Source organism: Xyrauchen texanus, chromosome 9 (genome assembly GCF_025860055.1).
Source record: "Xyrauchen texanus isolate HMW12.3.18 chromosome 9, RBS_HiC_50CHRs, whole genome shotgun sequence".
Classification (NCBI taxonomy): Eukaryota; Metazoa; Chordata; class Actinopteri; order Cypriniformes; family Catostomidae; genus Xyrauchen; species Xyrauchen texanus.
The window spans coordinates 39771786-39785332 of NC_068284.1; the positions used below are offsets into that span (position 1 = coordinate 39771786).

Consider the following 13547-nt stretch of genomic DNA (forward strand, 5'->3'; position numbering starts at 1 on the left):
ACATACAGCCATAAGAATGAGACACAAGAAACAGTTCTGTTTTCACTTTTTCAGTTTTATAGCTTCATCATTATAATCCACATTTTAATCATTTGTAATCATAATCTCACGTGTAAACAAATTCAGAGAAGACCTCCATCATTGGCCATCTGCTCTTTATAAATAACATCCAGACCCCTTGTTTAGTATTCCAGACATCCAGATCCAGTTTTTCTTATGGACAAAATAAAGATTCAGAAGTCCTGGTTTAAAGTTGGGAATTTATATTGAATATTCTTTTAGAAAAATGCACCTGTAACACAAGTGATCAGCGATAGTATAATTATTTGTTCATATTCAAAACATTATCTCAATCTGTATGGACTTGTAGGCCTGTCACAGAATCCCGCCAGAGAGAAAAAGGATCCTGAAGTCTAGAATCCAAATCTATCAGCTGTTTAATCTCATTTAATCAGAGTTCAAACATAATTAAACTCACAGATCATGAAATATGACAAATAACTGCACATGAACATGAGTGGGAGGGTAAATAACCCATAAAACATCTCTGACCTTCAACAGAGCAGATATTTGACCTTCTATGCTCACTGAAGGTTTGTATATGTTGGTGCTCATTGGTTATCTTCACATTTTCCTGGTCATTACATTATCCGTAGTGATTGTCAAATTAAATAAAAACACAAAAAGACAGAGGAATCACAGCGTGTTAGAGCTACAGTGTAACTGTTTAGTCATTCATGAAGCAAACAACAAATATTTACAAACAAAATTCACAATTATATATATATATATAAAATACTGTTTTCAAGATTCACAACTAAAGATAAACAGGGAAAGTGTTGATGAGAAATGTCTGGTCCTCTTGTTTTGGAGCAAATGTGTGTTTTGTACCGAGATACAGGCATCATTGTTTACAGTAGAGTGGGACAGTACTTCAGTGTGTATTTTAAAAAAATTACACCCTCTAGTGGAGCTCAACATGTACTGTCTGTCTTTGTAAGGCTTTTGAGCTTATTAGGACATAGAAGATTGTGTTTGTGTGCATTGTGTTTACAGTAAGTGTAGGTGCGATCAGATAAAACTAGGGGAGCTTTTGGAATAAGCTTCGTAATGTAACTGTATGTTTGCATGAAATTGAGTAACATGTCAGTTCATATTCAAGGATGAGAACACATCCAGAGAAAACTTCAGAATAAAAATATCTTTAAAACGCTAATCTTCTTTGCAGTAGTAGCATTTTTTCACTTGTTTCTCAACCCCGGATTTAACTTCATTACTGCCTTTACAATCGACCTTGACCATGATTTTCTCCTCCTCTCTCTCTTTTCCTGTGGCCTATATTTTTTTTTCCACCAACCCTAATCTCTCTTTCATCACACCCCTTGTGCTCTCTATGTGAGGTTGTGGAGAGGCTGGCTGACCCTCATGCAGCTCCAGTAAAGCGCCCTGGCCAGTGTCAACACCACCAGCAACAACACAGCTGCCCACGATGCATAAATAGCCCCATACACATGCGCCTGGGACCATGTCCCTGCCTAAAGACACACAGACAGAGCAAGACAAAAGACATTTCTGTTAATAACAAGTTATGTTGATGCAATGTCATTCTGACAGGTGTCGCTATTGTTCTTGGGTAATGGAGATTTTATACCACAATAATAAGTGAATAGAAATGGCAAACAAAATTAGTTATGTATAATAATAATAATAATCGTAATCTATAAATGTGTGGCTCATTTTATGCTTGGAAATAAATTGATAATGCACAATAAGTGACGTGTTAATTATATACTGTATTCCAGGAAAATATCAAATTATATTTTTGTTGATTTGGCACGCACTCTGCTTTGTGTGGTGAATGGGTACATTTCACAAAGTCTGTCAAGAACACATTTGGGTTATTTTTCTATATTTCGAACATCACACCTGCGGGACGGGTACAGGATGTTACAGTTACACCAGGAACGCACAATCCCTCAATCAGTGCTCAGACTGTCCGCAATAGGCTGAGAGAGGCTGGACTGAGGACTTGTAGGCCTGTTGTAAGACAGGTCTTTACCAGATATCACAGGCAACAATGTTGCCTATGGGCGCAAACCCACCGTCGCTGGCCAGACAGTACTGGCAAAAAGTGCTCTTTACCGACGAGTCGCGGTTTTGTCTCACCAGGGGTGATGGTTGGACTCATCTTGACATGACCCTCCAGCATGACAATGGGACCAGCCATACTGCTTGTTTTCCTGCAAGACAGGAATGTCTACCATAGCCAGCAAAGAGCCCGGATCTCAAGTGCCTTGGTGGAAGAGTTGGGGTAACATCTCACAGTCAAATCTGGTGCAGTCCATGAGGAGATGCACCCCCCATAACGCAGAACTAAGCACAAGCATGAAACACACTTGTTTATTTCAGATCTCTTATTTTGAAATGATGGAGACTTGGCTCTGTTGCAATACTCTATATTTAACCATTACCAAATTGTGCTTTTATAGTTTATATATTCACCAGATTAAGGACTGGAATTTTGCCAATAGCCAATAGTTCCAAAAAGCAACTATCGGCACCGATTAATCGGTAAAATCGATATATCGGTCTACCTCTAATATATCATTACTTTTACATTTCTGAAATGAATTTAAATATATTCTAATAAAATAATATCAAATTAAATATACATACAAACTCAAAAGTAAAACTTCCAGACACACTACAAAATGGCAGGGTGCCAATGCAAAAATTCATAATGGTCCTCATATAAGCTTTATTTTCTCTTTTTTTCTTTTGATTTTTAGGATGAAGTATGACCCAGACATGTTCTTGACAAGCTTCATGAGAATCAGCCGAATACACTTTGACTGTTTACACCTGGCATTAAGATGTGGCTTGGGTGATTCGATCACATGTGCTTAGGTGAAGCACATCGCTGTTTACACTTGACTTTACACTTGTTGACTTGCAGTCAATGTGTCTCCTGTGACCACGTGTTTTTGGATTTTGACGGAAGGGTCTCTGATTTCATGATGACATCAATCACTCTGTCAGTGTGCTACGACATGATAATAAACCGCAAAAAAAGTCATAAAAGACATCGAAAGTGTGAATAAAACTGCCATACTGCTTTTTCTAGATGTAGTTGCAATTCAATCCAAGCAGCACATATGCAACATTTTGAGCAGAATTATCTGATGTTTTTAGTGGGTTAAGTGCACACTCACAATCAGTCCAGCCGCTGAGATGCTAAACAGCAAGCACAGCAGGTAACACCACAGACTTCGCCTCCTTGGGTACCTCTGACCAATCGAAGATCTGGTGAAGATAAATAATGGGAAGAGACCAATCAGAGTAGGGTGAATTGTATTACATATGCAACACTACTTTAGAGACAATAATAAATATTAATATTATTTATTAGTAATAAGGCTAATAGGCTACAGTCTAACAAAGACAAAATACATTCAAACAAAACTTGTATGAAGTTGTAAAGAGTGAGAAATACATGAATTGTTGATTCATTACCGAATAAAGTAAAGTATGATTTATGGATTAATTTAAAACAAAATTTGTCCAGAAATTTTGGATATGAAATACTCACACTTTTCTGCAGTGGGGGCATCGAGCCAGTGTCCTGTCAGTAAACTCTGTCCACTGAAATAAAAAAACCTTTAAGCAGCTAATTTAAGGCAGTGACTTAAATAAAACAAGAGTACATAGCAATCTGATATTTCATTTTAAGTCTACATTGAACTTGAGCAGTTCTGTGATGATGTAACTACAGTGTGTAATAATACTTTGTGTGTCAATAAGATGTTGTTTTTGTGTGTCACTTTATCAGGACAGTATTGAGGTTATGTGCAAGTTGTGTGTACCAGGAAGGTGTTGCTACAGTGTCCGCAGGAAACTCTAGCTCCAGCAGGTTGTGGTTCCGGACTGGCTGGGCCTGGGTGAACTGGCCCTAAGTTAATGATCCTCTTACTGGTCCATAAGAACACACAGAGACACACAATTCATTCTTCACACACACAATCTTTGCAGTGCACCTCCTTAAAGGGATACTTCACCCAAAAATTATCATTCCCTCATAATTTACTCACCCCTCACCCTTATGGCATCCCAGTGTATGACTTTCTTCTGCAGGAAACAAATGTAAGTGAATAGTGGCCAGAAATTTGGAAGCCCAAAAAGCAAATAAAGGCAGCATAAAAGTAATCCATAAGACTCCAGTGGTTAAATTCATATTCAGAAGTGATATGATAGGTGTGGGTGAGAAATAAATCAATATTTAAGTCCATTTATCAATCTCCACTTTTACTTTCACATTCTTCTTTTGTTTTTTGATGATTCACATTCTTCATGCATTTCAGCACCAACTGGGCTTCTGTGGGTTTCTCTTCCACATTAATCATATCGCTTCTAAAGATACAGATTTAATTACTCGTTGTATGGATTACTTTTATGCTGCCTTTATATGCTTTTTGGACTTCCAAAGTTCTGGCCACCTTTCACTTGCATTGTATGGACCTACAGAGCTGAGATATTCTTCGAAAATTCTGTTCAGCAGAAGAAATATAGTCATATATATCTGGGATGGCATGAGGGTGAGTAAATGATGAGAGAATGTTTAATTTTGGGTGAACTATCCCTTTAATTAAACAAATCACTTAACCTAATACATAATGCGGTTTACGAGTGTCAAAATAAATATTATTTTGCCATTTTTGGTCTCTCTCTCTGTACTCCCTCACTATTTTTGTCTCTCTCACCAGTATGGTCGTGGGCAGGCGATCCTTTGAGATGTGACCTTGCAAATGAGGAGACAGTTACAGGGACACCGCACATATTTCTTTCCTGCAGGTGCATTCTTTATGGGCTGATGAGAGTGAAGGTTAAAGAAAGCGAGAAATAGACAGATATCCAGACAGAGAGAAAGAGAGAGAGAAACAGAGAGACAATTAATAACTGCAGCAATAAAATGATTGAAAAACAAACACATTTTAAGCCAAAACATAGTAGCGATGGGTTCGAGTCCACCTTAGTCAAGTCCGAGTCTTTTAAACAATCGAGTCAGAGTTGAGTCCGAATCCAAAAGGGGCTGTGTCGGACTCAAGACCGAGTCCATAACAGGGTGATTCGAGTCCGAATGAATCGGTTCATGAATCTGAATTAAAATTGTCAATATTTTAAGCTTATTTTAAACTTCACAGCTAAGAAAAACTGTTTGACAATATAAATGTAACAAAAACACCTCTGTTGCATTTCATATATTCATATTTTCAGAATGAAAGCATATGCTTTAGGTGTATGAAGACAAAACTGTCCTTCAACACATTTCTTATGCGTTCTGTTGACTTTTTCTATTATTTGTTGCTTTTTCCCCTCCCCTCAAACATGGATTAAAGAAAGTAAAAGCTGCATTAGTCATTACAAAAAAGGTTATTATGTTTAGAATTTTTATTTAGATTTTATTTCTAATTCATTTTCAATTTGTTAGTTCAATTTAATTTAGTTTTATTTAAAATTATCCCTATCTAAAGAAATAATAGTCTATACAGAGATTTATTTCTGAATCTTTTTCCTCTATCTGCTGACTGATTTGGGAAAATAGAGTACATAAAACGAGTCAACACAGTAGTAATTAGCATTCACTGAGAAGTTACCTCTCACGATTTGACTGCAAATGTTACATCCAAAACACTGGAAAAGCCCACTGCTAATATTATGATATTATTAAATTAACATGATTTTTATGGAATTATATATAGATATAGTTAATTAAAAGTGAAACAATCTGTCTGTAAACAATTGTTGGAATAATTACTCATGTCATGCACAAAGTAGTATAGTTTGCTAATATGAAATCTGTGGAGTGGTTAAAAAAAATTTGTGACTTCAACCTAAGTGTATGTAAACTTCTGACTTTAACTGTATGCTAAAACTCAGAAATGTTTAGTAAAAGTTGTCTTGGACTTTACAGCAGAGTGGATGCCGAATCACGCTAAAACAATAGTTTTCAGTTGAGATGCCAATATAGAAGTGTGCTATTTGCAGTCGGCCATGATTTATTCAAAATTGTCCAATAAATAGGGGGTTATCTAGATTTATAATACGGCTCTCTGGACTACTCAATTCTGATTGGTCAGTGGCACCATCTAGTGGTCTGATTTGTCTGAGTAACAACCACACTTCCGGGATTAAGTCATATCAGCCCAGCTATCCAGGTATTGCGAGTCATCTTTCCCACTTCTCTTAATACTCTGCAATCCCTACAAGTAAACTAATAAAATGATTTCAATGCAAATCAGTATTTCATGTCTATTTACTTATTTTATTGATTTTGCAAGTAGTGTTGTAATTAGCTGGATAATGAGGAGTCCGATGGTCATTTTCACAAAATAAACACCAATAGAACTCCAATGCAAACCAGAGGAGGAATTCAGCTGTTCAGCTATTTCCTTCTCACATAATAACATAATTTGAATGCAAATCAATAATTCATGTCCATTTTATTTCTTTTTTTGCATTTAGTTTCATGTCATATGCGGGATAATTCAGCCTGTTGTTATTGCAATATAAACCCCTTCAGGGTGATACAAGACCCCTCCACTTTGCTTCGGGGTCCTGATCACAAACGACTGCCTGTATATTATCCCTTAAAAAGCTCCATGTAAAACAAAACAGCTTTTATTAGGCTACTGATATGACTGGAGTTGTTATCTTTTGTAAGTGAACATTATTTTAAAAATCTTTTTCAAAAGTTCTAATTATTTTTATGTGTAAAACTTTTTTTTTAATGTGGAAAAATGACTAAGTGCACCTTTAATGAGATTATTAATTATTCCAGAGTTTGTGTGTATGAGTTCCATCCCAACTTACTGTAGCTTCGTTGCAGACTCCGCACTTGACCACATGTTGGTGGATTTTCCCCTCGACGCTGATGAGCGATTGGCAAACCCTGCAGCTGATGACCGGGGCACTGCCACTTTCAGGAGATGTCAGGGGGGAATAGGGTGGAGGATTATCGCCCAGCAACACAGGGGGCTGAGACGAACTTGGAAATGGAGGAAAACCTACAAAGAGAGAAAGATTGTCAATCGATGTTATCAATAATGTTTAGTCTGAATTTTCGTCCAATGTTTGAGGAGTTTTGTTCACATATCTGCCATTGTTGATTAACAGCCTCACTAAAGTATCAGAATTGTTTCGGTAGCTGAACTGGTAGAGCAAGGCACTAGAAATGCCAAGGTCCTGGGTTCAATTCCCAGGGAACACACATACTAATAAAAAGTATACCTGTAAATCTCTTGGATAAGAGCGTCTACTAAATGGACAAAGGTAAATGTCACTCCAGTTCAGCACAGATATGGAAATACTGGCTTGTAAAAAAAAAAAAAAAAAGAGTAAACACAGACTTTAATTTATGTAATAAAGTTTATACCACAGTCAAACAGGTTTCTGTTACCCAGGGCATTCATTTAACCTTCAGAATTAGGATTAACAAGAAAATCAGATTTGGTCTCGAGATCAGCTGAAAGGAGTTAAAGCCACTGCTGGAATGCACGTGATTACTAAAGAAATTTTTTTGTGCATTTATGCCTGTGTGTTGACAAAGACTTTGGATATAACTCCAGACAAAAGCCGCCCAAAAATAATACACTGCTATTTGAGCTCAGTTTAAAAATCGTTAACAACACGCCTTTTAGTAATTTTTGATTAACCCCGCCCACACTGTACAATGATTGGTTGTAGTCTCCTCATCCAATCCTTTAAGGCTTTCTGATTGGGCCAAGGGCGTGCCAATCATGTCTGTTTGGGTGTTGCTGGGGTTAGCAGATTACTGCAAATGTGTGTGCAGAGACGCCGATTTGCCGGTAAATGCAGACAATACAAGATTTAGAAAATATTAGGCTCCTATTTAGTATCACGAAAAGCCAAGAACACAAAACAGTGAACAGAATTGAACAGCCAGCAACTACATTCGTAGTTACTGTAGTTCGCTACAGTAATGAGACTTGTCATCTTTTCTGATGAATGACAGAAAAAACTATTATTAACATTAAATTCAGTTAAAAATGAAAGCACAAATAACCGCACAAACCTGGATTGAATCTGAAATAAATGCACAGTCGTGAGTGTATGTGTGTGCGCGGGCCAGTGGCCGTGACAGCGCAGAAACACGCCGAGCAGTATACTCACTCAGCGGTTTGTTCGGTACACCGTGCGGGGCCGCTGCTGGAGACACCCCACCGTTACCACTGACGAGAGCTCCATCACCGAGATCCGAAAGCAACGGGGACCGCTCGCCGTCCGCCATACCAAGAGCGAGGCTTAGGGAGGGGGAACGGCGAGGGAGGAACGGAGAGCGCGTATTGTTGTCGTACCGGAGAGTGTGCGAATGTGTGTGGAGCCTGGATTGTTGCGTCACACGGGTATGTTTCGCTGCTGTGGCAACGCGGTGCGCAGCCGTGCGCTCGGGGGTTGTATTGCATTATACCCCCGATCAATCACGAATAACAGTGCTATTCATTCTGTCATTTTACTGGCATTTAAAAGGAACCAAGAGATTTGTATGGAGGCCCGTTTCCGCCACATTGGGGATGCATTAGTGGACCTGCATTTGCATAGTTTATGTCCTATTTAGCAGACTGCTATGTGAATGTGTAGGAATTGCCCAAACAAAAGTTAAGTATGGAGTGCTGCAGGGTTCAGTTTTTGGGCTTAGTGCTTTTATCTTAATATATGCTTCCCCTGAGAGATATAAGGAATCGTGAAACAAAGTTTCGAGTATACCCAACTTTATATTTCTTCGAAACCCAACGAAATGTCACAATCCTCCAAATTAGCAGTGTATCAATGAAATCTTCTACTCAATTCGGACAAAACAGAGGTACTAATTAATGGACCAAAAACCTCTAAAATATAATTTGACACTCGATGGATGTACTTTTACATCGTCTTTGACCGTGAAGAACTTGGGTGTTATATTTGATACCAATCTGTCATTTGAAAATCAAATTTCCAATGTTTGTAGAACAGCATTCTTCCACCTCAGAAATATTGCTAAGTTACAACATATGCTCTCTGTTTGCTGATGCCAAACAACTAATTCATGCATTCAAGACCTCAAGACTAGATTATTGTAATGCATTACTGGGAGGATGTCCAGCAAGTTCAATAAATAAACTTCAATTGGTCCAAAATTCAGCAGCCAGATGGCTGCAGTTTCTGCAGTTAGTCCAGGATGAATTTCAAAGACATTAGTCATAGATCTTAAAATTCATAAAAAAAAATCTTTATTTAAACACTGACCCTAAGCACTTAATTAGTTTACTAATTTTAAACCATGAATTGCACTTCACAAAAATAACTAATATTGGCATTGTATTCTTTATGTTAGTCAGAGGGGAACTGGCCCCCACAGTGAGTCTGGTTCCCCCCCAAGGTTATTTTTCTCCATTAACCTGCATTTTATGGAGTTTTGTGTTCCTTGCCACAGTCGACTTCGGCTTGATCACTGGGGTACTAAATACAATTATCAAACTACACAATGATGACTCTAAGATCAACTTTATAGATATTAGTTTCATTTGTGTTAATGGATGATTTTCTGTAAAGCTGCTTTGAAACGATGTATCATATATTTTATTTAGATAAAAATTAATAATTATTAGATTCAGAATGAACATTGTGAGGTAAAAAGTCAAAATTATGATCTCAAATGTCATAACTATGAGATTAAGTCATAATTATTATGTTCAAAATCATATTTTTGACAAATCATAATTAGGAGCTAAAAGTCACAATTGTCTAAGTCCTGAGATTGTCATAACTATGAGATCAAAAGTCACAATTATCAGAGTCATAAATATGAGATACAAAGTCAACATTATTATATCAGTATTTCATAATTGACTTTTTGTTACATAATTGTATCTCATAGTTTGGATTTTAATATTGTAGTTGTGCTTTCCTATCCCATAATTTTGACTATTTATCCCATAATCCTGAATTGCTGTTTTAATATTTGACTTCTCATAATTTGACTTTTTGATATAACAATTATGACTTTGTATCTCATAAATATAACTTACCAAAACACAATGTTTATATTAATGTAAAATATATTCACAATCATATCAAGAATGATTAAAACAAGTTTTCAATAATTTGTGTTCTAAGGTAAAACAACGAAGAATCCAGAACAATTTAATCAGGGACCATTTCAGGTTTCAAGCTGTCTCTAAAAAGAGTATTTTATCACTGTAGTTTACAGTTTTGGAAATTTCCAACACTTTTCAAAAAAACTTTTTTTTATCTTTAATCTTTTTAAACAGCTAAGCCAGTTTCAAGGCACTTTGTCATTCTTACCCAGTTTGTGTTAAAATCAAGAATAAAAAGGACTAACTATTTTCTTATGCTTTCCACTTTTTTATAAAATAGTAAATAACAGGACATGATACAGGGATTTCTTAAATAGGCACCTTCCTTTTTTCAGACTTACTTGTCAGATGTAGATGTGGAAATATCTCAATAAAACTTACTTTCCAGGTAAACTAATACAATTGATGATTAATAAGGTAGTTTAATCAAAGGCAATTTTCAGGGATATATTTAAAAAACTGTCTAACCAATGTAAGATTGCAGCTTCATTCATAATTGCTAATACTTAGCGGGATTTCTATACTTTCATTTTTTTTTTACAGGACTAAGATGATGCAGCTCATAGTTCATTCTCTCTTGTGGTCTCTCTCTGTCTCTCAGGTCAGGTTGATGCAGTCCATTGGCAGTGTGATCTCAAGTTCTTCCCTTTCAGTGATAAATCTGGCATTTCCTTCCTGTTTGTGAACTGGATGAGGCAGGTGAAGGCCTAACTTACCGCCTACACAAACAGGGAACATGCAACATAATTTACAAATAACCTACAGTATGTTAACGTAGTGAATAAAAGATAAACAGATGCTATGTTTAAGCTATGCATGGATGATGTAGACTCACTAGTTTGTCTCTCTCACATTCAGCACCAAATCACAAGCTTTTATCTGGTAGTTTAACTCTCCCCATAAGTTCACATCGTTACTAAGATACCAGCAACTGATTATCGCCATCTGGTGTCCACTAAAGGTAACGTGTCTGCTTTATTGTGGTTTGGTTGGACTGAATATGATCTAGAACAAAATCAAGAGCGCTTTGGTGATAACCAAGCTTATATTTAATAACTACAATACTATTTTCTCACAAGAAATGGAATCAAATGTTGGAAAAGGTGAATAAAAACATACATTTATACACAAATTGTCTGTCAACTGCCTCTTCAGCTGCCATTTTTTCTTTAGCTTAACTGCTGTGGATCCTTGATATAGGATAAATATAAAGGCCTTCTGAAGCGAATTGATGCGTTTTTGTAAAAACAAATATATCCATATTTATATCTTTATAAACTATAATCACTGGCTTCCGGTAACAGCATCCGCTCGTTCACAAGAGAGTCGAGATCCAGCGTATGATGTAGGCCAGAGCCATGTAGAGAGAGAGTTGGGACAACTCCATTGACTCTAATGGAACGTTTTTTTTTACAGCAATGGCGGCTCGTGGAGCCTCTCAATAGTTCCCGGAAGTAGCAGCAAACACATGCCGCGCCGTAGAGATGCAGCAGAACAAACCGTTTGCGACGCACTTTTAAAAGGTGAGACGTTTAAAGAATACTATTATCTTATTCTGTATATTATCAGTACATCTAAATAAAAATAACTTGTAAATTAAAACCTTATAGTTGAGTATTACTCATTAAATTAGGAGATAAGGGATGTTATCGGATAACTAACAGATTAGGCAATTAGGATTGGAGCTGGATAAAGTATTGTATTTTAAAATGTAATTTACTCCTGTGATGCCAAGCTGAATTTTCAGCCTCATTACTTTTGAACGGCAGTTTATATACGAGTATGCTTAAGTTGTTTTAATCTGAATATATTGTGTATATGAATAAGTATTGTAAGAATTATACATTAGATATATAATATTTATAATACATAAATAATTATATTACTATATATAGAATTGTAAGAATTGTAAACAATAAGCTTCATTTCACTAAATTTTACATTTACGTAACTGCTGCTAATAGTTCATTGACCCATTGTGCGGTGCGAGCTGGAAATCACCTGTCACCAGCCTGTCTCTGTACTATCTGAAAAGTCATAAATATGACATTAGTTACCATGAGATTAGTGAAAACAATGAACATGAGGTAACATAAAAAGGCAACAGAAACCCTAGCCTGAAATAAGTTGAGGCAAATAACGGTAAGCGAACACTAATCCTCAAATATTGGCTGATTTGATCTTTAAAAAAAACAACATCGCTGTAACAACATACTCATGCTACATACATATGTCGGTGTGTTACATAAATATATAAAATAATTGCATTTATTGACTACTAATTACCAGAAATCGCAGTTCTGTCACTCTACTCTAACAGTTTGAAATGCCCGCCAAAGCACTTCCTGGAACTATCTGAAGTCTATGTGAATCACGTGACGATCAAGCATTTAGAACTTCCGTTGTCGCAACTCTCTCTCTATATGGCTCTGATGTAGGCGTAGCGTAAGCTCCAGTGAGAAGTGATTACACCCAGGATGGCACAAGGGTGAATACATTATGTTTTCATAATGTACAACAAAATTCATTTTTGGGTGAACTAACCTTTAAATCCTTTTTTTTCTTTGAATTTTTTGGATTACTTTAAATTTAGTCATTGTTTACTCACCCCTGTGTTGTTATAACCCCCATATTTATTTATTTTCATTTATTTTCATTTTCTTAACACAAAGGGAGAAATCTGCTGTCAGCTTGTAGTCCAAAAACCCGGAAGAGAATTCACCATGGGTTCCCTCTGAATTTTCCTATGGGTTTTTATAATGGGCTTTTTGAGCTTATGAGTAAAATAAGGCCTGTGATTACATGATGAAACATGGACATTTTGATCTGTAACATAAATTACACACAGTCATCAAACAAGCTCAAACGTGAATTTTGAAACCAGCATCTGATTTTGTCATTAACAATTTGTACTGATCCAAAAATGTAAATTAACATTTTGATCTATAACATAAATTACACACAGTCATACCTCAAACGTGAATTTTGAAGCAGCATCTGTTTTTGTCATTAACAATTTGGACAATACGTGGACATTTTGATCTATAACATAAATTACACACAGTCATACCTCAAACATGAATTTTGAAGCCAGCATCTGTTTTTGTCATTAACAATTTGTACTGATCCAAAAATTTTAATGAACACAAAAAACACATGAGGACACAGAATTAACTTTTATCAATATATTCCCCACAGAGATGTTAAAACCCCATCCCCTAGACTCTAAATTAGCCAAACATATTATGCTGAAGCTTCATGTCCTTTTCTAAAAGCAGGAAGCACCATCTCAAGAGTGTGTGCTGCTTTAGGGGGCTGCGTACTACACCTAAATGTGGTACAGAGTAGATGGCGCAGCTGTAAGTACCTGAAGAATTGAGATCTGGGAATCCCAAA

General features: G+C 36.4%; 1 protein-coding gene across 1 annotated transcript; it reads right to left on the reverse strand.

The window, feature by feature from the left end:
• Positions 1-44: 44 nt before the first annotated feature.
• LOC127649475 (type I phosphatidylinositol 4,5-bisphosphate 4-phosphatase-A-like) lies at positions 45-8394 on the reverse strand. The gene is made up of 7 exons (XM_052134577.1): positions 8188-8394; positions 6868-7061; positions 4758-4864; positions 3864-3969; positions 3590-3642; positions 3213-3303; positions 45-1535 (listed from the first exon to the last, which is right to left on the reverse strand). Exons 1-7 carry the CDS (start codon positions 8303-8305, stop codon positions 1392-1394), a joined length of 813 nt encoding a protein of 270 aa, XP_051990537.1. The 5' UTR covers positions 8306-8394; the 3' UTR covers positions 45-1391.
• Between the last annotated feature and the right edge of the window lie 5153 nt (positions 8395-13547).